Here is a 27,288-nt window from a genome sequence, read left to right on the forward strand (position 1 = left end):
ACATGCAGGGTCATAAAAAGCATTCCATAAATGAGAATCTTTTTGTTTCGTAGCCCCCGAAAGTGCCATTTGAGCCTTGACCCGGAGGAATCCTGTGAATCATGACTATCTCAGATGCTGAGGAGGCATTGGAGATGTGCTACCCGAAGATAAGGTCTTCTGTTGTGAGCTATCTGTCTCCTCCCTCTGCACACCAGCCTAGTCTCTCTGCTACCTTTGTTCCATCTGCTTAATATGCTGTAGTTCAAGAGGGACTGTTACTACAGACTCCATGACTTGAGAGCTAGCTTTCAAAGTTCAAAGACCCAGCATGATTCCCTACTCATTCCAACAACTTGTAAGGATTCCTGAAACAACACAGTACTTGCTGTATGTCTGCAGGACAAGGTCAAAATCACTTCAGCTGAAAGGCCCCTGCTGACGTGTTAACTGATACTGAGCCCTCGAATGTTTTCTGTGAAATATGTTGTGTAATTTTGCCAGTAAAAAATTCTGTTTTTAAAATTGTTATTGCTTTTCAGATGAAGATTGAAGGTTTACGAGACAACTTGCACGGAATTTCTAAAGAAAGTCTCACGGCAATGCTTGAGTTAATCCTGGAACACACAGAAGACTTCACAGACTCTGCATATACGAGCCACGAACACCGTGAAAGTATCTTAGAATTGTCCAGGCAGTCCAGGTTAGAACTGGAGCAGCTGATTACCATGTGGAAACAAGCAGTAAGATTTGGTTTGTTTATAAAGCTGGAATGACTTAAAATATATGATAATTACAAAACTTTCTTTATACTTTGATACGTCTATATCTCTTATAATCTACATTAAGGGACTGGACTGTAGTAGTATGTGAAGATTTAGGTGCTGTGCAACATACAAGATATGAAAAGAAAGCATACAGTGTAAATTTAAAATTATAATGATAGAAGTGAAACGTAATGTCTCCATTTCCAAAGGAGTAGTGAACATTTGGGGAATATTTTATAACAGTCTTTAAAATTGTAAATGTTTCCTTGAATGGATGGGGCAAAAAATACTGCTTACCAGTTTGAAAAGTGTATTCTGAGGGATTCGTCACCGAGGGACTAGCAGCCTATTGTTGGAATATGGACTATTTTTCTTCAGGAAATGGTTGTCACTTTCAAGGAGAAATTAAATGAATATTTGATGCAGAGGAGGATGTATAGCAATGGAGCAAAGAATGAGAGAGATAAGTTTTAGATTGCTCTAACAAATATTTGACACCAATTTGTTGAATTGAATAGCTTCGTTCTTTGCTTTAAATGCTACGTTCTAATATCAAGGTCTGGTTTTTAAAAAGGAACATACATATGTTTGTTCCTATAATTCACAGATCAATTTACTGCTGATAAATCAGAAATAATTAATCAGGAACATCCTTCTAACTCTTAAAATGTCTGTATATATAAGATTGGCTAGTGTACTTTATTGTTCTCCTGAATATTTCTAACAATATTTATTATCTGCGCTTAAAAAGAGTTAGCCCTGGACATGAAACCAGAGTATTTTCAAACAGCATCAGTTCCAGCTGGGACTAAATGAATAGCATTTCTCACAGTAATGTTTAAGCTCCAAAACAGCACCTATACTATACCGGTATGCTATGTCCACTTTCAACTAAAATTGGTCCTCATTGTTTGTCCAGTGCAAAACTAGTGTTGATGCCTGATGGACTAATAAAGCCTTTTGGCAAACATTGTAATGTTTTCTGGATACAAATATAAGGTATTCAGTTTTACATGACAGTGACAATTACATTATTATCTTGATTCTGTGCAGTTAAGAATCCGATGATGCAAAACTTAATCATAATCAGCAGAATGTTGGTGGATAATTTGCATAACAAATGATTAATTTTATTCAGTTTAGCATAATTAAATACAAGGCCATTTCATTATAGCCCTAGCTTTACTCCATATACTTTATCAGCAATATTCAGTTTGAAGATTATAATTTATGCTTGGCAAAGTTAATACTTTTCTGTTATGTATCATATCAGTGGATGACAGCTTGGATCTTACTGTTTATGCTTATAATTTGAGTAATATCAAATTGAATGTAGTGATTTTCCATTTTTGATAGCAGTTCAACAAACAAAGAAAATTCCATCTGCAGTCATTGTTTCACGTTGTCTGAATTATAAATTGCAGCAAACTATAACCTATCAATTAGGGAAAACATCCTCCTTTTGGCTTAACAATGTTAAACATTATACCAGGGTTATCTGAATCATTAATGCTTTCAGAGTCGAAATGTCTGGCGCTACAAGAGCACACAGGTCGGTCAGCATCCGAGGAGCTAGAGATTCAACATTTCAGGCATAAGACTTTCATCAGGAATGTTGGAGGAAGGAGGGTGGGGGCACAGTAGCTGGGATAGGTAAATGCAGGTTTGGGGGTGATTGCGATAGGTTAGAGGGGAGGGTGGAGTGGGTAAGTGGGAAGGACGATGGACAAGTAGGATGGGTCAAGAGGGTGGTGCCAAGTTGGAGGGTTGGATTGGGATTAGGTGGGTGGGGGAAGACTTGAAAACTTAGTGAAGTCGATGTTGATACCGTGTGGTTGAAGGGTTCCAAGGTGGAAGGTGAGGCGTTTTCCTTCCAGTCGTTGGGTGGCTTGGATTTGGTGATAGAGGTGGCCCAGGACTTGCATGTCCTTGGCGGTGTGGGAGGGTGAGTTGAAGTAGTTGGCCACAAGGCTGTGAGGTTGTTTGGTGCCTGTGTCCCAGAGATGTTCCTTGAAATGCTCCATGAGCTGGCGTCCTGTCTTCATGATGTAGAGGAGTGTTTACCTGCCAACATCAACTTTTGAAAGTTCTTGCCTAATACCGTCAAAATTGGCATTCCTCCAATTTAGAACTTGAAGTTTTAGATCCAGTCTATCTTTCTCATCAATATCTTAAAACCAATAGAATTATGGTCACTGGCCCCAAAGTGCTCCCCCACTGACACCTCGGTCACCTGCCCTGCCTTATTTCCCAAGAGTAGGTCAAGTTTTGCACCTTCTCTGGTAGGTACATCCACATACTGAATCAGAAAATTTTCTTGTACACACCTAACAAATTCCTCTCCATCTAAACTCTTAACACTATGGCAGTCCCAGTCCACATTTGGAAAGTTAAAATCATCAACCATAACCACTCTGTTATTCTTACAGATAACTGAAATCTCCTTACAAATTTGTTTCTCAATTTCCTGCTGACGACTGGGGGGGGGGCTCTATAATACATTCCCAATAAGGTGAACATCCCTTTCTTCTTTCTCAGTTTCACCTAACTAACTTCCCTGATGTTTTCCTAGGAATATCCTCCTTAAGTACAGCCATAGTGCTATCCCTTATCAAAAACACCACTCCCCCTCCACTCTTACCCGTATTTCTATCCTTCCTATAGAATTTGTATCCTGGAACATTAAGCAACCAGTCCTGTCCATCCCTAAGCCATGTCTCTGTAATTGTTGTGATATCCCAGTCCTATATTCCTAACCATGCCCTGAGTTCATCTGCCTTGCATATTAGGCCTCTTGCATTGAAATAATTGACGTTTAATTTATCAGCCCTACTTTATTCTCTGCTTTGTCCCTGCCTGCCCTGCCTGATTGACTTGCATCTTTTCTCTTCAGTACCAGTCTCAAATTGATCTCTTTCCTCATTATTTCCCTGGGTTCCATCCTCTCACCTTACTAGTTTAAATCTGAGCAGCTCTAGCAAATCATCCTGCTAATATATTAGTTCCCTTCCAATTCAGGTGCAATCCATCCTTCTTATACAGGTCACTTCTACCCCAGAAGGGATTCCGTCCAAAACTGTAAACCCTTCTCCCTCCGCCATACATTCATCTTCTCTATCCTCCTATTCCTACCCTCCCTAACTTGTAGCGCTGGGAGTAATTCAGATATTACAACCCTCGAGGACCTCCTTTTTAAATTCCTGTCTAACTTTCTATATTCTCCCTTCAAAATCTCATCCTTTTCCCTTCCTATGTAATTTGTTCCAATGTGTACAACGACCTCCTGCTGGTCCCTCTCCCCTTTGAGAACGTTCTGCACCCTCTCTGAGATATCCTTGATCCTGGCAACAGAAAGGCAACACACCATTCTGATTTTTCACTGTCAGTTGCAGAAACGTCTGTCTGTACTTCTGACTAGAGAGTCCCTTATTATATTCGATCGGTTGGATCCTGATGTACCCCTTATTGCCTTAGAGCCATTCTCTGTACAGAAACTTGGCTGTTTGTGTCACATTCCCCTGAGAGTCCATCACTCACCCTACATTTTCCGAAACGGCATACTTGCCTGAGGTGGGGATAACCATAGGAGACTCTTGCACCACCTGCCTCCCTCTCCTACCTTTCCTGGAGTTAACCCATCTACCTGACTGTATCTACAGCTTTTCTCTCTTCCTATAACTGCTATTCATCACACCCCCCAACTCCTGTAAATTCCTTATTGCCTCTAACTGCTGCTCCAACTGATCCATGTGAAAGATAGGATTTGCAACCAAAGGCACTTCCTGCAGACATAATCATCAGTAACATGGAAGCATAATATTTACATTTCTGATACTTGCCTATTTTAAATAACAAAGCAGGGATTCTCCTTATCTGACAAAGTCTACCTCATCAAGTTCTTGCTGGGGTCAACAAGCTTCATTCAGTCGTGAAACAAGTAAATTCATAAAATCTTATCATCAAAATATTTGTAAAGATATGAGTAATTTGTAAAAGGTAAAATTTTCAATAGCTTCTCTTGTACATCTACTTTCTTTTTCCTCCTGTTAACAGTACTAAATTAATTTTTAATGTTGCAATAATTTGCTTTGCCTAGAATATGTACTTAAAACAATGACTTTTACTTCCAACTCTTGGTTTAAAAGTTCCAAAAAACATAGATGAGCTTTTCTCACACAAAAAATGGCCAACAATAAATTTAATGAGATTAAGAAATTGCTTCCAGTCCCTGGCACAATCATTCCTACAAAGATACCATTCACTAGAATTAGGAAAATTAAGTATGTTAATATTTACTCAATTAAGTCAGAATAATATAAATAATCAGAAGATACAGTGAAATAAAACTATCCGAAATTGCCATAAGTTCCTGAGATAAAGGCATTGGACAAAAACATTGACTTCAACCCAGTGTTATTTGCCCAGAAATTCTTCCAAACATATCAAATAAATATATCGAATAAATATATCGAATAAACATATCGAAGAAACATATCAAATAGACACATCAAATAAACATTTCGAATAAACATTTCGAATAAACATTTCGAATAAACATTTCGAATAAACATATCGAATAAACATATCGAAGAAACATATCGAAGAAACATATCGAAGAAACATATTAAACAAATATATCGAATAGACATATCGAATAAACATATCGAATAAACATATCGAAGAAACATATTAAACAAATATATCGAATAGACATATCGAATAAACATTTCGAATAAACATATCGAAGAAACATATCGAAGAAACATATCGAAGAAACATATTAAACAAATATATCGAATAGACATATCGAATAAACATATCGAAGAAACATATCGAAGAAACATATTAAACAAATATATCGAATAGACATATCGAATGAACATATCGAAGAAACATATCGAAGAAACATATCAAATAAACATATCAAATAAACATATCGAATAAACATATTGAATAGACATATCGAATAGACATATCAAACAGACATATCGAATAGACTTATCGAATAGACTTATCGAATAGACTTATCGAATAGACTTATCGAATAGACTTATCGAATAGACTTATCGAATAGACTTATCGAATAGACATAGTGAATAGACATATCGAATAAACATATCGAATAAACATATCAAATAAAAGATTTGTTTACATTTTAAAAGGTTTGACTAAGATATAGCCAATGCTGATACTGAATCCTCATCATCTTTGGGCATTCTCAAGTGGCTCACTGGAAAAGGGGCTTCAAACATAGAGCCGTTGCATTGCTGACAGTAATATTTAGGTAAGTCTTTCATGGAGACCATTGGGTGGCTCTTCCTCCATTCCTGGATCAATGTTGGATTTAGGAGAAATCCGGACACTCCGAATCCTGACTCTTAAAAATGGCTACGCGCATTTCTGAATTTCAATCTGGGTGTGGGATAATTGGGAGTTCAACCAGATGATCCAGCAAGACCCTAAGGCTGCCCAGTTCTGATGTGGAGTAAGTGGAAATCCTTCCTGGGGCCATCTCCTGTGGCCCATATGCAAACCTCTGCTCCTCACTCATGTCCTTATGTCACCCTTACTCAAATGACCCGTTCTGTACGTCCAGTTATCCATGGCTCTTTACAGCCCCCATGGCAAGTCATTTTCTTCCTAAAACCCTTTGTCCTTCACTGTACATGCCAACTCACCATCATTCACCACGGACATTAGTGAGGAGGCTTCAGGACAGAAGTTGCAGCAGAACATCTTGTACATACTGTCGTGGAAGAGGGAGTGAATGTGGAAAGTATTAGATAGGGTCCCAGTCAAGCAGGCTGTGTTGACTTGGATGGTGTCAAACTTCTTGAGTGTTGTTGGAACTGCACCCATCCAGACAATTGGGGCGTATTCTATCATACTTCTCACTTTTGCCTTCTCAAGGGCAACTAGAGATAGGCAATAAATGTTGGCCAGCCAGTAATACCTGTATCCCATGTGTGAATAGGAAAGAGAGAAGGTGGATAGGTCAGGAGGTGAGTTACCTGCCGTAGCATTCCCAGCCTCTGACTGCTGATGTAGCCATAGTATTTGTATGGTTCGGCAAGTTCTGTTTCTGGTTAATGGTGCATTTTGATACTTCTAGACAGTTGTCAACAGATCAACATTTGTTGACAGGTTATAGCAAGTTGGACAGTTTATGAAATACTTATGGACTCATGCAACAATGACCCAAAGAATGAACCCTCCCCAAGGATTCCTGACCATACAACCCCAAGGTGACCTGGGACGATATCTGCATGTAACCAATGATCGTACTTTTTCTTTAATCAATTGCACAACTGAGCTTAGCCTTTCTCCACTTCAAATTATCCTTGCTTGGTTCTAACCAAACATTTCTGATGTGGAATTCTCAAACTAAAATCCATACACCAAGGTAACCTATTTAGAGTCAGAGAGATGTACAACATGGAAACAGACCCTCTGGTCCAACTCGTTCATGCCGACCAGATATCGTAACTTAATCTAGTCCTATTTGTCAACACTTGGTCCATATCCCTCTAAACTCTTCCTATTCATGTACCTGTCCAGGTGCCTTTTAAATGTTGTAATTGTACCAGCCTCCTCCAATTCCTCTCGCAGCTCATTCCATATATGCACCACCCTTTATGTGAACAAGTTGCCCCATAAATCCCTTTTAAATCTTTCCCTCTCTCACCTCATCCTTTAGTTTTGGACTCCCCTACCCTGGGGAAAAGACCTTTAGATGTTTACCCTATCCGTGCCCTTCATAACTTTATAAACCTCTATAAGGTCATCCCTCAGCCTCAGATGCTCTCGGGAAAATAGCCCCACTCTATTCAGCTCCTTCCTATAACTAAAACCCTCTAACCCTCGCAATAGCCTTTAAATCTTTTCTGAACCCTTTCAAGTTTCTTAACATCTTTCCTATGTTGGGCTGCACGGTGGCACAGTGGTTAGCACTGCTGCCTCACAGCACCAGACACCCGGGTTCAAATTCCCACCTCAGGCGACTGACTGTGTGGAGTTTGCACATTCTCCCCATGTCTGCGTGGGTTTCCTCTGGGTGCTCCGGTTTCCTCCCACAGTCCAAAAATGTGCAGGTTAGGTGAATTAGCTACATTAAATTGCCCGTAGTGTTAGGTGCAGGGGTAAATGTAGGGGAATGGGTCTGGGTGGGTGCGCTTTGGCGGGTCTGTGTGGACTTGTTGGGCCGAAGGGCCTGTTTCCACACTGTAAGTAATCTAATCTATAGCTGGGACACCAGAATTGAACACAGTATTCCAAAAGTGGCCTAACCAATATCCTGTACAGACACAATATGACCTCCCAACTCCTGTACTCAATGCACTGACCAACAAAGGCAAGCATACCAAACGCCTTCTTCACTATCCTAACTACCTACGACTCTATTTTCAAGGAGCTATGAACCTGCACTGCAAGATCTCTTTGTGTTCAGCAACTCTCCCTAGGACTTATCCACTTAATGGTAAGGTCTTTCTGAGATTTGCTTTCCCAAAATGCTATACCTAACATTTAATAATAATAGCTGTTTAATAATTATATCTGTTTGGCAGATAAAATATTGACATGGATAGAAATTGAACCTCCTCTGCAATTTAATCATGGCTGATATGTTTCTCAACCCCAGTCTCCTGCTTTCTCCCTATAATCCTTGATCCCCTTGACAATCAAGAGCCTATCTATCTCCGTCTTAAATATAATCAATGACCTGGCCTCCACAGCCTTCTGTGGCAATGAGTTCCATACATTCACCACTCTCTGGCTGAGGAAGTTTCTCATTATCTCTGTCCTTAAAGGCCGAGGTTGTGCCTCGGGTACTAGTCTCTCCTACCAATGGAAACGTCTTCCCAACATTCATTCTGTCCAGGCCATTCAGTATTCTGTCAGTTTCAAATAGACCCCCTGTCATTCTTCTAAACTCCCATCGAGTATTGTCCCAGAGCCCTCAAGCGTTCCTCACATGTTCAGCTTTTCATTCTTGGGACCATTCTCGTGAACCTCTTCTGAACCTGCTCCAGGACTAGTACATCCTTCCTGTGATATGGAGCCTAGAACTGCGTCCACTAGTCCAAATGTGGTCTGACCAGAACCTTACGGAGCCTCAGAAATAATCCCTGCTTTTATATTCAAGTCCTCTCAAAATAAATGCCAACATTGCATTTGCCTCCCTAACTACTGACTCAACCTACAAGTTTACCTTGAGAGAATCCTGGACTAGAACGCCCAAGTCTCTGCATTTTAAACTTCTGAATTTTAGAAAATACTCCATGCTTCTTTTCTTACCAAAGTGCATGACCTCACACTTTCCCATGTTGTACTCCATCTGCCACTTCTCCTAACCTGTCCAAATCCTTCTGCAGCCTCCCCGCTTCCTCAAATACTACCTGTCCCTCTACCTATCTTTGTCAGAACTTAGCCAGATAGTGGGCGGCACGGTGGCACAGTGGTTAGCACTGCTGCCTCACAGCGCCTGAGACCCGGGTTCAATTCCCGCCTCAGGCGACTGACTGTGTGGAGTTTGCACGTTCTCCCCGTGTCTGCGTGGGTTTCCTCCGGGTGCTCCGGTTTCCTCCCACAGTCCAAAGATGTGCAGGCCAGGTGAATTGGCCATGCTAAATTGCCCATAGTGTTAGGTAAGGGGTAAATGTAGATGTAGGGGTATGGGTGGGTTACGCTTCGGCGGGGCGGTGTGGACTTGTTGGGCCGAAGGGCCTGTTTCCACACTGTAAGTAATCTAATCTAATGCTCTCAGTTCCTTCATCTAGATCATTATGTATAAAGTGAAAAGTTGTGGTTGCAACACTGACTCTTACAAAATAGCACTAGTCACTGGCTGCATCCTGAGAAGGATCCTTTTATCCCCACTCTCTGCTTTCTGCCATACAGCCAATCCTCTGTCCATGCTAGCACCTTGCCTCTAATACCACGGGCCCTTACCTTACTCAGTAGCCTCCTGTGTTACACCTTGTGAAAGGCCTTTTTTATGTCCTGGTAGATAACACCCATTGGCTCTCCTTAGTTTAAACTGCTTGTTACTTCCTCAAAGAATTCTAGCAGATTTGTCAGGCATGACCTCTCCTTGAGGAAACCATGCTGACTTTGCCCAAGTTACCTGACAATGTTTTTCTATAACCTCCACCATTGGGGAGAAGGTACAGAAGCCTGAACGCATGCACTAGCCGTTTTCGCAACAGTTTCTACCCTACTGTTGTTAGAATACTGAATAGACTCACAATCTCTTCAGCTATCTCCTTTAGAACTCTGGGGTGTAGTCCCTCTGGTTCACAAAATTTATCCAAATTCAGACCTTTCAGTTTTTCTGGCATCTTCTCCTTGGTGATGGTCACCATACTCAGCTCTGCCCCTGATTCGATGTCTAGAATGAAGACATCAAAGATATATTCTAACTGTGCTGGTGATGCAAAGGTAGGCACGTTGTAAAGAGGGTCAGGCAGCATCCGAGGAGCTAGGAGAATTTATGTTTCGAGCATAAGCCCTTCATCATGCTTTCCTAATGAAGGGCTTATGCTCGAAACGTCGATTTTCCTCTTTCCTCAGATGCCACTGACCAACTGTGCTTTTCCAGCATCACAGTCTTCAACTCTGATCTGCAGTCCTCACTTTCTCCACATTGTAAAGAGGACAGAATGATACTGTGATGGGATTTGGAAAAAATGGACCATAATGTGGGAAAATGTGAAAATGCCCATTTTGACAGGAAGAATAAAAAGAAATGTGTTATCTAAATTCTATGTTCTATGTAAATGGGGAAAGATTGCAAAGCTGTGATGTGTGGAGCGACCTGGGTGTTCTTGAACATGAATTTCAAAAGACTCATATGCAGCAAATTATGAATAGGAAGGGTTTAGAGGGATATGGGCAAATGAGACTAGATTAATTTAAGATATCTGTTCAGCGTGGATGAGTTGGACCGAAGAGTCTGTTTCCATGCAGACAAACTAATAGGATGTTATTGTTTATTATGGGGAGAATTAAATACAATAATAGACAAGTTGTGCTTTAATTATCCATGGCACTGGTGAGACCACATCTGAAGCTTGTTGAATACTGTTGGACTTCTCATTTAAGGAATGAAGTAAATGTGTTAGAAGCAGTTCAGAGAAGGTTAATTAGACTAGATTCTGGAATGAGCAGATTGTCTTATGAGGAAAGGTAGGACGGGGTTAGGTTTGTATCCACTGGAGTTTAGTGGAGTAAAACGAAACCTGATTGAAATACATAAGCTCCTAAAGGGGCTTCGCAGTGTGGATGTGAGAAAGCTGTTTGCTCTTATGGCAGAACCTAGAACTAGGAGTCAACTATTACAGGAGAGATAAAAAGAAATGTTTACTCAGGAATCTGGGTGTTCTTGAGCAAGAATTTCAAAAGACTCATATGCAGCAAATTATGAACAGGAAGAGTTTAGAGGGGTATGGGCAAATGGGGCTAGATTAATTTAAGATATCTGTTCGGCATGGGCAAGTTGGACCGAAGAGTCTGAGTTTTTGGAATTCTGTTTCTCATAAGATGGTGAAAGTAAGTCTTTGAGTATTTTGAAGTCAGAGGTGCATAGATCCTTGCTGAGCAAGCTACTAATAGATTATTGGAGATAGCCAAGGAATGTGAAATTGAGGTTACAATTAGATCAGCCATGATCTTATTGAATGGTGAACCAGGCTCGAGGGGCCAAAAGGCCTATTCCTGAATCTCAACCACATGTTCGTATAGGCTATAAAAGTGCAGTTGAATCCAACTAGGTTTTGGGTCAGAAGTCCAAGTTGGGCTCAGTTCCCAGATATTACTGGCCATTGCTTAACTTATAGGGAATGCTGTTTTATGTCTGGAATTACTGGAACAGAAGTTGAATCAGTTTTACATTGATTTAAATGCTTCTGCATGTAATATGATGTCAAATTATTCTAATGACTGACCCTTGCAGGAGAGACCCAGTGAGTGAACTGAATTACCAAGTTCACTAATGATCAGAATAATATTTGTATTTTATCAGAAATGTTTAACTTAGTTACTCCATTTATTTTTACCTAAGAAACTATCATTGCATCCTGCACCACCGTTCAACATACTGATGGGGATGTAGATTCTGCGATGTGGGCCTTAATAACTTAAAGAATTAAGTTCCAGAAATCAAAGGTCTGTTTTTGTTCTATGGAAACAAAGCATTGGGTAAACACGTTGACAAAACAGAAACTCAAGCAGAATGTTTCCAATACTGTCTAATTTGAGTGGTGAGGAAATGTAAAGGCCATTTGTCAAGATCTACGTCATCGCTCATACCCATTTAAACCTTTTGCAGTTGCAAACAAACAACTAAGCAGAATATTAGAAACTTTGCTTTGGATCCTTATTTCGGTCTCTCCTCAAAATATGATATTTCTGCAGGAGAATAAACAAAATAGAGAATCAGATTATTCTCAAAACTAATTTGGCCAGAATGTTAACTGCAAAAGCGGGCAAACTTTAATCTTGTTGTATTGTTAGGTTGTGAACTCAACATGATCCTGTCTACTCCTGTGTTTGAGCTGGGTGGGTTTGCATGCGAGTGGTAAGTTCCCCTGCAGCTCTTAGGAAGTCATTAAACTATCAAACTACGTAATGGTGGGTCAGGTTTATTATGATTTCACCCTTTGTGTGTAGTATTTTTTTTCCTAGTCACTATCCTTCAAGATGAATTGAATATTAACTTTATCTTTATATTGGTTATGTAAGTGTTGCATGTGGGCTGATGGTTTATGTATGAGGTTACAATTACATATTTCAGAAGTTAAACCTTCAAATTCCAATGGCATAAATTTATGGTTGTGCTGTAACATGTTTTTCGTATTTTATTATTAAAGTTTTCTGAATCTGTGTCAGTGTAGATTTGCCAGGAAATTGCAAAATCGGACATTTATGTTTGGTTAGTAAATATTATAGGAGAAAGTGAGGACTGCAGATGCTGGAGATCAGAGCTGAAAATGTGTTGCTGGAAAAGTGCAGCAGGTCAGTCAGCATCCAAGGAGCAGGAGAATCGACGTTTCGGGCATGAGCCCTTCTTCAAGAATCCTTCCTGAAGAAGGGCTCATGCTCAAAACGTCGATTCTCCTGCTCCTTGGATGCTGCCTGACCTGCTGCACTTTTCCAGCAACACATTTTCAGCTCTTAGTAAATATTATGTTTGTCCCAGTCAAGCAAGCACAAGTAATGTGGAATGGTGTTGCTAGGATGTAGGGAAATGGACTCCCTAGCATTGGATCCTGTTTTGAAAGTTGAGACATCATGAAGATGTTTATGTGGATTTGCAGATCCTTTGCGTTATACACCCTTGTCAATTTGTTATGGTAGCTTGAAGAAGGAAATCTATGACATGGTGACATTTAACTCAATGAATAAAGTACGTTTGGGTTATGTATTTCAAGGAATAGAAAGTTGTCAGTGACTAAAAAATCATCTGGGTAAAAAATTAGGAAAGTCTTGCATAGAGTGCAAGTGTACAGCACACTCTGACATTTAAAGCACCATTGCTTGATAAGATGTTAGTAGTTTCCAGTCCTCTTTTACACTGTATCTAAATGTATGTACAGCAATAAGATTTAGTTTTTGTTGTCTTTTTCTCATGTCTTCCTTTTGAAATAGCAAAGTCTGAAAGCCAAAGAAGCCACAGAAGATATGGAGCTGGCTATAATTAAGACTCGGCAGTGCGTGAGTGAGCTGAGGAGAGAAGTAAGTATTATCTAGTTCTGAAGAATTGGAGTAATCTGAAAACAGCAGGAGATGCAAGCAATCAGCTCTGCATCTAAATCCAAGAGCTATGATGTAACCTCCTTACAGCCAATTTGTGATAGTGGTTGGAAATGTCAGCAGCCAATGTTCTTCCCCATTGCTGAAATCAATCAGAATCACCGTGAGATTGGTAATGAAAAAGATGAAGATGTTGACAAGAATACAAGGATGCTGATTGTTGGCTGTTAGTTTTTCTGGTTGAAAATGACTTTTAGCTTGTAATTGGATTGAAGGAAATTACCTTTATTTCTTGATCAGCTGAATATATGAGCTCATTCAGTTTTTTTCTCTGAAAGATGTAAATGATAATTCAGCATTGTTATTGATTGAATTCTGCCATTAGTAATTGGGTAAATGAACTCAAGCTGCATTTTCGTACCCATCTACAACCACCTTCAATGCTGTGCCTTCGTCTGACCTGGGAAGGAAAATCCATTGTCTAAGCAATTGATTCCTTAGTTCTTTAAGATTAAAATATAAATAAGGAATGCAAATATACCACATTTACTTTTTTTCAATGTATTGTGTCAGATATTATAACTCAATGTATGTTTTGGGGCGTTCTTTGTATTTTTGTGCTGGTTAAAGGGTCTGTTGGGAGACCTGTTAATTCAATTTTTTAAATTGCATTAAACATTTTCCAGTTGGTTACAGTATACAGGATAAAGCTCCTCTCCACTTTTTTCCCAAAATCCTCTTCTTCGATTCTAGAGCTTGTCGTTCATTTGTTTTACAAACCTTTCTTGTATTCTCTGTGAATGGATGAGAGTCTGTGGAACTCATTGCTGTACAAGGCTGTGAATGCCACGTCATAGAGTGTATTTAAGTCTGAGATAGGTAGCTTCTTGATTAGTAATGGGATCAACAGTTACAGGGAGAAGACAGGAGAATGGGGTTGAGAAGCATATCAGCCATGACCAAATGGTGGAGCAGGCACAATGGGCTCAATGGTCTAATACTGCTCCAATATCTTATGGTCATATGGATGAGTTGACAATTTAGTGCTGATTTACATTAAAGTACCAGCAGTTTGTTCTATAGGTTTATATTTGATATGATTTTTAAGCTTGCTGCAGCACATTTTATTCAATCCTTTACCACTACTCAGGAAAAGACAAAGAAACTTTTGTACAATTCCAGCCTGAATTCAAACCCAGATCCCTCAGTACTATGTCTGGCATACTTAGTGTTCAAATGTACTTGGACCTTAAAATGAGCAATTGCCACTTTTTTTACATTTTCAAGTAAAAGTCATTAATTGTAACTATATTTTTTCTGTTGGGTTATTACATTTAAAAAAAATCTTTCTGCTATTTGGCACAGATTGATAATTGCTCTCACAAGCTGGTAAAGGCTGTTTAAGATGTTATGAATTTTTTTTTGGATTGTCAGTTAAGAAGAAGGCACTTTAATTGTTTGCTCGTATTGAGTACTTTTGGTGCAGTGTTGTGTATTAATTCTTCAGTTTTTATTCTTCAGCTTCAAAACACAGCTGTGGAGTCAGCAGGGGAACTTCTGAAGTGCTACACAGAGCATGTGGTCCTCAAGGCATTGAAGGTATCAGGGGCAGAAGCAAATTTGGAAGCACTAGCTGAGTGTACTTGTAAACTCTCTGAACAGAAGGAACAACTTGCTGAGGTAGGAAGTTGAAATAAATGCTCGAGCATAAGGAATTCCTTACATTTGATGGGAAATTGTTCTATCTTGAAAATGTATCATTAATGTTGGCTATTAAATTGGAATCCATGGCTTGTAAGCTTCCACAGGGGAATCTCATATCGTTTACTAGGTTATTAGCTTTTTGAGGATTTATAGTTCATTGTGTTACAGAAACAATTTTCCACACTTGTTTCCTGTTGATAGTTGACTTTAGTTTTACAAAAGAGATTTGGGGGTCTGTGAGGATGCTCCCAAGAAATTTACTAGGTATACTCAAGGGTGTGTCAGTATTTCCAGGGTTTCCCAGAGATATATAAGTATTAGCAAGGATTTCCAGTAGTATATTATTATGAAAATGGTCTCTGGGGGCTGCGTGAATCATTGTTAGTGAATAATGTTGGAAATCTGGCAGTGCTTGCAAGGATACCTTCAGAAAATGAGGCAATGTGCAAAACAACCCTGGGAGCATATCAGTGTTTGTGGTCGGGTGGTTGAGTTGGGAGGAGGTTTGGAAAGGGGGGTGGGGGGGGGGGTGTGTGGAATGTTTGCATCATGGAATAGCAGTATTTACAGAACAGAAACAGATTGTGTGACCTAACTCATTTCTCTCGGTGCTTCTACTCCACACGGGCCACCCCCAAACCCAACATTAAGCATGTTACGATTTTCAGTGCAGGTTCTACGCATTCAAAGGTGTAAATCTCTTTCTTTTTAAAGTATCTATACAAAAAATATACAAATGTATATAGACGTGTTATTTTAGTGAATGCATTTAGTTTTTTAAAAAGATAATACTTTCCTTTAAGTCATTTTTGGTTCTCTGAAATCACATTTCTGATTTGTAGATTTCAGATTGATTATATTTTAATAACTTTTTGAATTTAATTTTATCCACATTGTAGTCGAGTCTTCATGGTAGTTTGTAATAGTCATCAGAGCAATTTTACAAAAAAACTATTTTTAAGCATTGTTGCCTTTCAAAACTGGCTGAGAGAGAGGTGTTGAGTCTATGTATGATACTGTGCCATCTAGTGGCTGCGCTTTTTAATCTTACTTGTCATAAAGTGGAAGCATGAAATTTTCCATCTTAGGAGAATAGAAAAATAGAAAAGCATAACTTTAATTTAGTTAAGATAAGAAGTTTGCAGAATAATGGAATGCAGAGGAATTTGGGTGCCCTTCTACAAGCCCCAAATTAACCAGTACTTACAAATAGTGAGAAAGGTGAATGGTATGTCGCAACTTTTATGGCAAAGTATTTGGCATGTAATAGTGTCCTGTTGCAATTAAACAGTAATGTCACATCTGAAATACTGCCCTCAGTCTGGAACTGTTTCTTCAGCAGTGACCATAGTACACATGGAATATGCATTCCATGGAACCTTTGGGTAGCTGGTATGGATTTGGAGTATATTAGATTCCCTACAGTGTGGAAACAGGCCCTTCGGCCCAACCAGTCCACATCGACCTGCCGAAGAGTAACCCACCCAGACCCATTTCCCCTCTGACTAATGCACCTAACACTATGGGCAATTTAGCATGGCCAATTCACCTGACTTGCACATCTTTGGACTGTGGGAGGAAACTGGAGCACCCGGAGGAAACCCATGCAGACATAGCGAGAATGTGCAAACTCCACACAGACAGTTGCCCGATGCTGGAATCAAATCTGGGACCCTGATGCTGTGAGGCAGCAGTGCTAACCACTGAGCCACCGTGTCGCCCAGTAGGATTAGGTGTTTCGACATCAGAAAAATAGGTGTGTCTGCTTTCACCTTGGATATCTGTCATCAACTGGACTTATCACAGCATTCAAGAAATCAGACCTAGGTGTACCTTAAACATGTGGTAAACGTCTACTCTGTCAGAAGCTATTGTGACAGAAATAGGGCACTACTTTAAAGAGATGCAACTAAAATGGGCATCAACATAAAGGCAGAAGGGTAGATGTGGTGCAAATTAAAGGAACTGAATGCAGTTTAAATGGAGTACTTGTCTGGAGCATTGGATGGATCCTGTGGAATGGATGCAACAAATTGTTTTATTTTGAAAAAAATACAAAGAAATGTGGATGCTGGAAATCTGAAACAAAAAACAGAAATTGGTGGTGAAACTCATCAGATCTGGCAGCATCTGTGAAGAGGAAACAGAGTTAATGTTTCGAATCCAACCACCCTTCTTCAGAGCTTTAATTCTGAAACCTGCTGAATTTCTCCAGCAATTTCAGTTTTTGGATTTTTTTTGATATTGGTTCATTAGATGTGGACCAACATTTCGTGCTGATCCCTAATTGCCCAGAGTATTGACATTAAAAGTCTACCACATTGTTGTGGGTCTGGGCTCACACATAGGCTGGACTGGGTAAAACTGGCAGATTTCCTTCTCTCTAACCCAATTGTGAACCAGATGGTTCTTTACAACAATTGTTATGTGGTTGCATGGTCACCATGCAACCGAGATCCACAATTAGCCTTAGAAATGAAACATTAACCCCTTAATTCTGGGCACTTATGTTAATCATTTACTCAACTGGCACTTAACAAAGTGCAAACATTCAAGGTAATCACTGTTATTTCAATTAGAATCCCATAAAGATATCTCGTAGATATTTGCTCAGATATTCTGATGGGTCATGAGATCCAACTTTATCTGAAATATTTTGTTTCAGGACATGTGCTAGAAATGTGTAGGATGATGGTCAATGCTGTCCAGTATTGGTCAGCTCAAGAGGCTTTTTGAAAATAGAGAAAGCGCAATTCCTAACAACTATTGCCAATTTGAAAAGGAAATGTCTTATGATATTGTATGTTTTGTACTAGGCAGTTTAATAGAGAGATTGAATGACAAAAAGTATTGGATATAAAGAGAGAGAGAAGTTCTAAGCTCCATGGGGGGAATGAATGAGGAGATAAGATGCAGTTGTTGAAAGCAGTATTACACTTCTTGAACTCCAGCAATATTCTTCAGTTTTGTGTTTTTTTAACATAAAATCACCACATTCAAACTGGAACCCCAGATCAGAAGCAGCTCTGCTAAACATATTTATTTAAAGAAGTATTAGATTCAGTCCATGAACATCAATGCGAAGGAGTGTTAATAACATTTAATGATATGTTATGCTTAATAGCAATTGTTTGCACACTCTGCGACTTGTCCATCCACTCATGAAGACTTGATGACTAAATAACATAATGCACCCTTTTGTATGGATAAGGGGGAATCAGCGTGATGGTATACTTCAGTGAAAGAATTTGTGAATCAATTGGGCTCTCATAGTCACTTTTTTCTGATGTTAGTCCACAATTACAACATTTTAAAAGTTCAGTTTCAAAGCATACTGTTATGGGACAAACAATGATTCTTCGTATGTCAGTCTAATCCCATCACACGCAACATAACCTCACTTCTGTGAGCACATTTGCAACATGTATGTTGTGTGGAAGGTATTTAATTTTCTAAGTAACAGAACCCAGCTAAATAGCAGTTACTAGAAAAGGTTTAAAAGTTGACTCAGTTGTAGTTTGAAATCTGATTGTTTTTGATAACTGTAAAGAGAATTGGATGTAAAATGCAATGACATTGTGTTTCCACTAGACGTCTCGATTACTGCGGCATGTGTCAGGAACAGAACCCTTGGAGATTACTTGTTTACATGCAGAAGAAACGTTTCAGGTTATTGGTCCACAGGTATGGGAGTTTTTTGCTGGTTATAAATTTCCCCACAATGATTTATATACACATATATACTTTTAAAGAGACCCTTGTGATGTATGTGGCCTTATTCGAAGATATGGATTTACTTAATTTTAGATTAATCAAGGATTTATTTTTGCTTATAATGGTTTTGGTACTTTAGTCAGACAATTTCTCCATGTCCTTTCCCAGTTATCACGTCGCAGATATCAGCTGTGACTCAAAGGGTAGGTTTGGAGATAACCTATTCTCACTTTTTGGTTGAGTTGCTTCTGAGTCAATGACGAGAAGGTACATAAGGGAAGCTGATGATGAGATTGTCAGATTTCTCCTCATCTGGTCGGCATGGACGGGTTGGACCGAAGGGTCTATTTCCATGCTGTACATCTCTATGACTGTATGACTCTATTTCCTCAAACTAATTAAACTCATTAACTCAAGTGAAGATTCATAGAAATTAGGAGCAGGAGTAGGCTATTCAGCTTTTCAAATCTACTGTATCATTCAATATGATCATGGTTGATCATCCAACTCAGTACCCTCTTCTCACTTTTTCCCCTTAACCTTTGATCCCACTAGCCTTAAGAACTATATCTAACTCCTTCTTGAAAACATTGAGTGTTTAGGCAACAACTGCTTTCTGTGGCAGAGAATTCCACAGGCTCACCACTCTCTGTAGGAAGGAATTGCTCCTCATCTCAGTCCTGAATGGCCTGACCTGTATCCTTAGACTGTAACTCCTGGTTCTGAACTTCTGGTCGTGAGGAACATCCTTCTTATGTTTACACTGTCAAGTCCAGTTAGAATGTCATAGACTCCTGGTTGCCATTAGTTCTCTATCCATGTCAGTACTTCTCCCTCAGTTCCCTATGCTTTAATTTTACATTCTAATCTCTCATTTAAGACCTTATTAATTCTGAAAATCCAAATAAATAACGCCCATTGGCTCCCCCTTATTAACTCTTCTGGTTATGTCCTTAAAACTGCAGTAGATTTGTCAAGCACAATTTCCCTTTGGTAAACCCTGTCCAATCCTGCCACTGTTTTCCAATTGCTCCGCTATTAAATCTTTTATAATATCTAGCATTTTTCTTAGTACAACTGCCAGACTAAATGAACTATCATTTCCTGTATTCTGAATACCACCTTTTTTAAATAGAGAGGTTACGTTAGCTACCCTCCAATTCATAAGCACTGTGTCAGAGTCTACAGAACCTTGGAAGATGAACACCAATTCATCCACTATTTCTATGATCCGTAAGTATTCCTGACTGTAAATTATTATGCCTTGGGGATATATCAGCTATCAGTTCCAATAATTTCCTTCCTCATACTGATTTTTTTTTCAGTTGCTCCATCTCAATAAACCCTGTGTTTTCCAATATTTTTGGGACATCATTTATATCCTCCTCTGTGAAGACAGGTGTAAAATATGTAATTAATTGGATTGCCATTTCTTTTTTTCCCAGCTATAACTTCCCCTGTTTGACTGCGACAGACACTTGTGTTCACTTATCTTTTTCTCTTCATACACTGTTAGAGGCTTTCACAATCAGTTTATATGTTTCTCCTAAGCTTACTTTCATACTCTCTTTTTCAGCTATTAATCAATCCCTTTCTCCTCCTTTTCTGAAATCCAAACTGCTGCCAACTCTCAGGTCTGCTGCTCCTTTTTGGCCAATTTGATTGCCCTACCTTAGATCTAAGACTATCCATAGTTTTCCTTGTTAGCCATGGTTGGGCCACCCTTCCCATTTTATTTTTGTGCCAGACATAAATGAACAATTGTTTTAGTTCATCAATAAGTTTTTTAAATGCAAAATATCACGTTCCACACCAGTGTTCCAATTCAGGTTTTATACCAAAAAGTGAAAAGATCTTCCATAACTGTTGGGTATCAGTGAATCCACTGAAGTGAAAACATGCTTTAGCTTAATATCTGAGCACTTATTATTATTTCCAAACCCATGAAAATTTGAACACTCTGTTCCAAGGTATCTCACCTTCACATCCTCAATAATATTAAGAGCATAATAGACCTCCTTTATACTGTCAACTGAATTATTCTGTTTTATTTTCAGATAATTTCTGCTGCACAGACCTTGGCTCTTCACCCTTCTAGTAAGATTGCCAAAGAAAACCTAGATGTATTTTGTGAGGCATGGGAGTCACAACTGAACGACATGTCCATTCTGCTGAAAGAAATTAATGATGTCTTTGAAGGACGAAGAGGTGAATAGTCTGACTTTGAGCTTTAAGCATTGTCTGTATTTTTTTGTAGATTGTCAGTCAGGTTGTGCAAATATGGGTTCTAACTGAGGAAAACATTACAATGCAAAGAGCACAAGAATTCTGGGAACATATTTGAAATAGCAGATAATGAAAATGGCTGTTCCAAATATCAACTGTGAAAGGCTCATGATTTAAAAATGGGCCCCAAGGCATCAATTTACAAGACATCAAACCTCAGAGTAAGCTTTTTCCCAAATTTGGTAGAATAACTAAAATACTTGCTAAAGGTTAATGTCAAAGAAATGTTGAATGGTAGAATTTGAGTCTGAAAAAGGCCGAGACAGTTTCTGTGTTTGTTATTCAAATTGGTCAAAATATAAATGTGATATAGTACATTAATTATGATTTTATTGAGGGATAAGATTACATAACATTTTTATCTGTGAAATTTGACTGTAACGATTGCTTCACTTTATAAAATAGTGAATGTAGCAATTTGGTTTTTTTAATTGCTGTCCTTCCCAAAGAATGGGATCACCTTGACATGTTACACTTTTGGATATTTTCTCTGGTTGGTAAGTCTTACTGGAATTTATATCGGGTTCTTTTGATGTGCACAGAGAGTTTTGTCTGAGCAAAATGCTATCCATTTAAAGTTGATTCTCCTTGTCTAAGACAAGGAATGCTGTTTCATAGCTACTATTTATTTGAAAATGATATGACTAAAAGTAAAATTTGTACAAGAGGTAAAAGCAAAATACTGATGCTGGAAGGTTGAACTACAAACAGGAAGTGCTGGAAATATTAAGCAGGTCTAGCACCATATTTGAAGAGGTAAGCAGGATTAATATTTTGAGTCTAATGTAACTCTTTTTGAAACATAATTAATTCAAGGTTAATTCTGGCTCTCCTTTCATCGTTACTACCAGACATAATGAAGTACTTTCAGCAGTTTCTGTTTTTATTTTGTACATGATATAGACTTTGTTTTTGCACATTGCTCAAGAGTATGCTTTAATTTACAGCATATTGGTCCCAACAACAGGTACGGTGGAATCTCCATTGTTCACTTCAGTGAACTTATTAAATTGTGGGCAGAGTCACTAGTTATCCCCACAAAAGGTTACAATTTTTGACTGGTACCAATAAATCTCTCAAGAATTAGAAAGTTGCTATGTTTAGAACATTACAAAAAGGACAGCAGACAATTAGGAATGTTTACACCATAGCTTTCCAGGGGTGCAGTTGATTGAAGCGTAAAGGCCCAAATTTTCACTCCTGAGGTGCATACCCAAATTCCGGACCTAACTTAATCAGTCTTGGGAAACGTGCCCCTGAATAGCGGAATCTTTGTTCCAGTGGTGAGGGGAGGGGATTAAATGTTCCAGAGGCTGGCATTTATTGCTCATTCCTAGTTGGTGAGCTATCTTTTTGAATCGCTGTAGTCCATTTGCGGTATCCATTGTGCGTTTAGGGAGGGAGTTCCTGAACTTTCACCCATTGTCAGTGAAGGAAGGGTGATTTATTTCCAATGGCCTACCTTTACACTGTAACAATTCTGTGATTTTGACCTACCAACACCTAAGGAATAGTGGCATATTTTCAAGATGGGACAGTGAGTGGCTTGGAGGGGAACTTGTAAGTGATATGATTCCTATGTGTTTGCTGCCCTTGCCTTCCTGAAAGTGGTTGTGGGTTTAGAAGGAGCAATCTAACAAGTCTTGGTGAATGTCTGCAGTGCATTACACTGCAGCAGAGGAAGTGGATATGGTGCCAGTCAAGTGGGCTGGTTTCTCCTCAAATGTATCAAGCGTCTTGAGTCTTATTGGTGATGCACTCATCCAGGCTTTGGAAAATCAGGAGTTGAGTTACTTACAGCAAGATTCCTAGCCTCTGAGCTTCTCTCGTAGTCACAGTATTTAATCATCGAGTTCAGTTCAGATCCTGCTGTCCCTGGAAAATGTTTGACAGCTGACATGTGGATTGTGAACTGTCAAGGCTTTACATTAAGCCCCCTAGCCCTCACCCCTCCTTCACTGCCATCTCATGCCTTTATACATCCCTGATGGGTCTAGTGCCAATTTAGTTATAGCTCATGCCTACCAATGGACCCCACCATTTGTCTTACACCTACAACGATGGGCAGACCTCGGGGCAAGTTGAGATGCAACAAAATATATTTATAAGCATCTAAAACTGACTTTATATTATATGTGTGATGTATACATATATAAATATATAGAAATATATATGAACACTCATTGATGAAAGCCCATTTAAGTGAACTCAAATACATAATTCCTGACAAAAAAAATAAACATTTGTATTCATGATTCCACATTAAAGACAACTAATCTTTTATTAATTTCTTGCAGCCATTAAACTGTGATAATGATATGCTCTAGAAGCAGGCCAGCAGTAATTACACTATAATGATAGCATTTGAGGCTGTGTCAAAAACACAGATATTAAAATTGGAAGCACAGATTTTTTTTTCAACTCAATATCAGGTTGCTTGCTTAATATTATTCTGAAACTGTAAAGGGAAATGGATTTCAATAACCTGACCATCTCTTAGACCTTATTAGCATTTTGTGAGCATTCAAGTAAACTCTTCAAAGTTATACATCATGCATTACAGGTAATGGACTTTACCATTAAGTTCAAATGGCTATGCTGAGTTAGAATTCCCCTTAGGTGTGAATCACTTTCTCCTGTACACTAATAGCTAAAATAGGATATGTCAGAAATGAGAACAAGATTTCTGGATGCATCTGCGCAGAAACATAACTTGGACTTGGTACTTCACATTGGAAGATCAGAAGAGGGATGCTGAACAGGCAGCCTCTGTTTAATTACTTGCAAAGAGAGAACCCAAGAAGACAGCAAGAATAGGTAGTGGCAGAAAGTTTGAAGATGCAGTTGAGATGTTGAAGACATAAACATGCAATAATATTTTCTGAACATCAGGACCGGCCTGCTGGGGAGGAATAGTCTTTTGCTTGATATGTGCTTTCTTAATTTATCAACTCAATGTTCCATATGCAATGATGATTAGAATTGGTATTGAAATAAAGGAAGAGTAATGAGTGGTAGAGCATTAAATTCAGAGAGCTTTGAATCAAAAAGTAAAACAAATACGTTGGGCATTATCTAGGAGGTAGTAAAAATAAAATAGTAGAAGTAGCTAGTTTAAGCTAAAGGGGATAATGATACCTGGCCAAAAGAAAGCAACTTTACCTGTTGGTGTGGATGGTTTAGTAAGTAGGTGTATGTGTTCCCTACTCAAGCCTTGATTAAAGGTAGCCACACAGAGCATTCTCAGGATGCATGCACAGATGAGCCCAGTGTTACATAGTGACCATATAGAAAATAACAACATGGGAACCCATCATAAATCTTGTTGTATTTTCCTCTAATTCTGCTTTTATTGTGAACAATGTAGGGATGACACCAAGGGTCAAAAGTGAAAGCAAAAAGTTACATTCCAACAATGATTCTTAATGGTACACCATCCCCACCTACTGGTACACGAACAGCACTTTAGAGTCCTGGGTTTGCAATATTAAGAAATCGATCAGACAGCACCAACTCCATTATATAGATTTGAAATATGATTTTTGATTAATCTCCTCACAGAATGTAAGAATTATTATGGTGCAGAAAGAGGCCATTCAGCCCATTCTGCCTGTACTCATTCTATTTTCAAGTCTGGCTCTACTAGTTAGTGCCAACTAATGACTTCTCCTCAAATCCTTAAAAACCATTACTGTTCAAAAACACATCTAATGTCCTGTTGAATGTCTCATTTGAACCTGCCTCTACATTTCCAGGCAGTGTATTCCATACCTTAACAACTCACAATGTGAAAGCATTTTGTTTCTACATTATCCTTGCTTCATTTGTTCATTAGTTTAAACCTGTGCGCTCTATTGTTTCTTTTACAAGTGGAAACAGTTTTACCCTATCCATTCTGTCCAGCTTGCTCATGATTTTAATATCTCAATGAAATCTCCTCTTGTCCCCTTCTCAAGAGTAGAACCGTGCCAACTTCTTCAATCTATCCTTGCAGCAGGAGTTACTCATATTTGGAACGATTCTACACTCTCTTCCATCTTTTATATAAAATGATACCTACAACTATACACAATACTCCAGCTGAGGTCGAAGAATTGTTACATTTTTCCCCTATTAATAAAACCAAGAACATTGTATGTTGTATTTACTGTTACCTCCACCTATCCTGCCACCTTCAGTGATCTGTGCACAGGTTGAGGTCCCTCTGTCCCTTTAGCATTGCACCCTCTATGTTATTATCATCTCAGTGTTTCACATAACTACCTTGGATTTTAAGCTCCAATCACTGTGTTCTCCAGAAACCCATCCAGTAGCATTGGAACCTCAGTTGTGCTATACTGTTTTATTGCCCTTTCCTTGTGACTTAAAAGAAAGCTTACGTTTTTATGAAACTTCACAACTTTAAGAGACTTCAGAGTTGTTCTCCCATAACGCCGTAGTTGCATTCCAGCGAAACCTCACTTAATAGAGAATTGCTTAATCGAAATAATGGGGCCTGTGGGAAAACTGGGGTTGGGGCAGACCAGCAAAGCATGATTGCTCAAAAATCACCAAAAAGTCTAACACAAAGTATGGCACACCCTCAACGAAGGTTGAAATCATAGTTATTAATGAAACAACAGTAAATTTAATACAGTTAATTTAAAAAGTGTAAGAAAGTTGTTCTCTGTACAGTACCTCTCACAGAAAGCTGCTCTGTCAGCAACTGATATTGGCACATGTGCAGAATGGCTGGAAGACCAGCGCTGACAACGTGCATATGCAGAACAGTGTAGAGTCTTTGGTATGGACATCGGTGCATGCACAGAATGAAGTGCGCTGGAATCTTGCAATTGTGAACAGAGTTAAGTGTTCCTGAAAATACCATTCCCTAATTCATCAGCAACATTATAGGCAAATCACGCTGCCAGAACGCACGTTATCCAAGAACTACCTGTATAAAACAAAACCAGTGAGCCTATAAAAACTGATCTCTCTAGAAATGTTCACTGTTTCATCTGGGTACATTATTTACAAGGCCAAGGTTCTTATGTCCATTATGTCACCTGGTAGATAATTGCCAATATTTGTCATTCTTGTCTTGCAGAAAAAGAGAAACATTTTATCAAAGTAATTTGCAAGAACTCCAATATTAAGGGAAACAGTATTTTTAATACTTTATGAGCAGAGTGCTCTGATTGAAGGAGGGATTGCCATGGAGACTGCACCAAATTGGTGTGTAGGTTTACCTAAACCCTAAGACTCTTAAGAGTTCGAGAAGGCAGCTTATCACCATTTTGCCTAAGGCAATAAATGTTGGCCAACCGGTGACAACCACATCATATAAATAAAACCACTCAAATATCATTTTCTGGGCAGAAGGATGGAGTTCTTACCAGGGGCCATTCAGCTATGTTTTATGATTTGCTTAAATGACTGTCAGAAACCAGAGCAGTAGAGTCATAGAGATGTACAGCATGGAAACAGACCCTTTGATCCAAACCGTCCATGCCGACCAGATATCCCAACCCAGTCTAGTCCCACCTGCCAGCACCCGGCCCATATCTCTCCAAACCCTTCCTATTCATATTCCCATCCAAATGCCTCTTAAATGTTGCAATTGTACCAGCCTCCACCACTTCCTCTGGCAGCTCATTCCATACAAGTACCACCCTCTGTGTGAAACAGGTCTCTTTTATATCTTTCCCCTCTCACCCTAAACCTATGTCCTCTAGTTCTGAACTCCCGACTCCAGTGGGGAACCTTGTCGAGCGCCTTACTGAAGTCCATATAGGTGACTTCTATCGCTCTGCCCTCATCAATCCTGTTTGTTACTACTTCAAAAAACTCAATCAAGTTTGTGAGACATGATTTCCCACGCACAAAGCCATATTGACTATCCCTAATCACTCCTTGCCTTTCCAAATACATGTACATCCTGTCCCTCAGGATTCTCTCCAACAACTTGCCCACCACCAAGATCAGGCTCACTGGTCTACAGTTCCCTGGCTTGTCCTTACCATCCTTCTTTAACAGTGGCACCACGTTTGCCAACCTCCAGTCTTCCGGCACCTCACCTGTGACTATCGACGATACAAATATCTCAGCA

The 27,288-nt window shown here is 39.2% G+C and overlaps 1 protein-coding gene across 1 annotated transcript in view; it reads left to right on the forward strand.

The window, feature by feature from the left end:
- ctnnal1 (catenin (cadherin-associated protein), alpha-like 1) overlaps positions 1-27,288 on the forward strand; it is a 314,649-nt gene that overhangs the window by 267,003 nt on the left and 20,358 nt on the right. Inside the window, exons 7-11 of the mRNA XM_072575745.1 lie at positions 522-722; positions 13,392-13,478; positions 15,018-15,176; positions 18,792-18,884; positions 20,972-21,122. Coding sequence (XP_072431846.1) covers positions 522-722; positions 13,392-13,478; positions 15,018-15,176; positions 18,792-18,884; positions 20,972-21,122 — 691 coding nt within the window. The remainder of the gene's footprint in view (positions 1-521; positions 723-13,391; positions 13,479-15,017; positions 15,177-18,791; positions 18,885-20,971; positions 21,123-27,288) is intronic.

The sequence above is a fragment of the Chiloscyllium punctatum genome, chromosome 8 (assembly GCF_047496795.1).
Source record: "Chiloscyllium punctatum isolate Juve2018m chromosome 8, sChiPun1.3, whole genome shotgun sequence".
In the NCBI taxonomy this organism is placed as follows: Eukaryota; Metazoa; Chordata; class Chondrichthyes; order Orectolobiformes; family Hemiscylliidae; genus Chiloscyllium; species Chiloscyllium punctatum.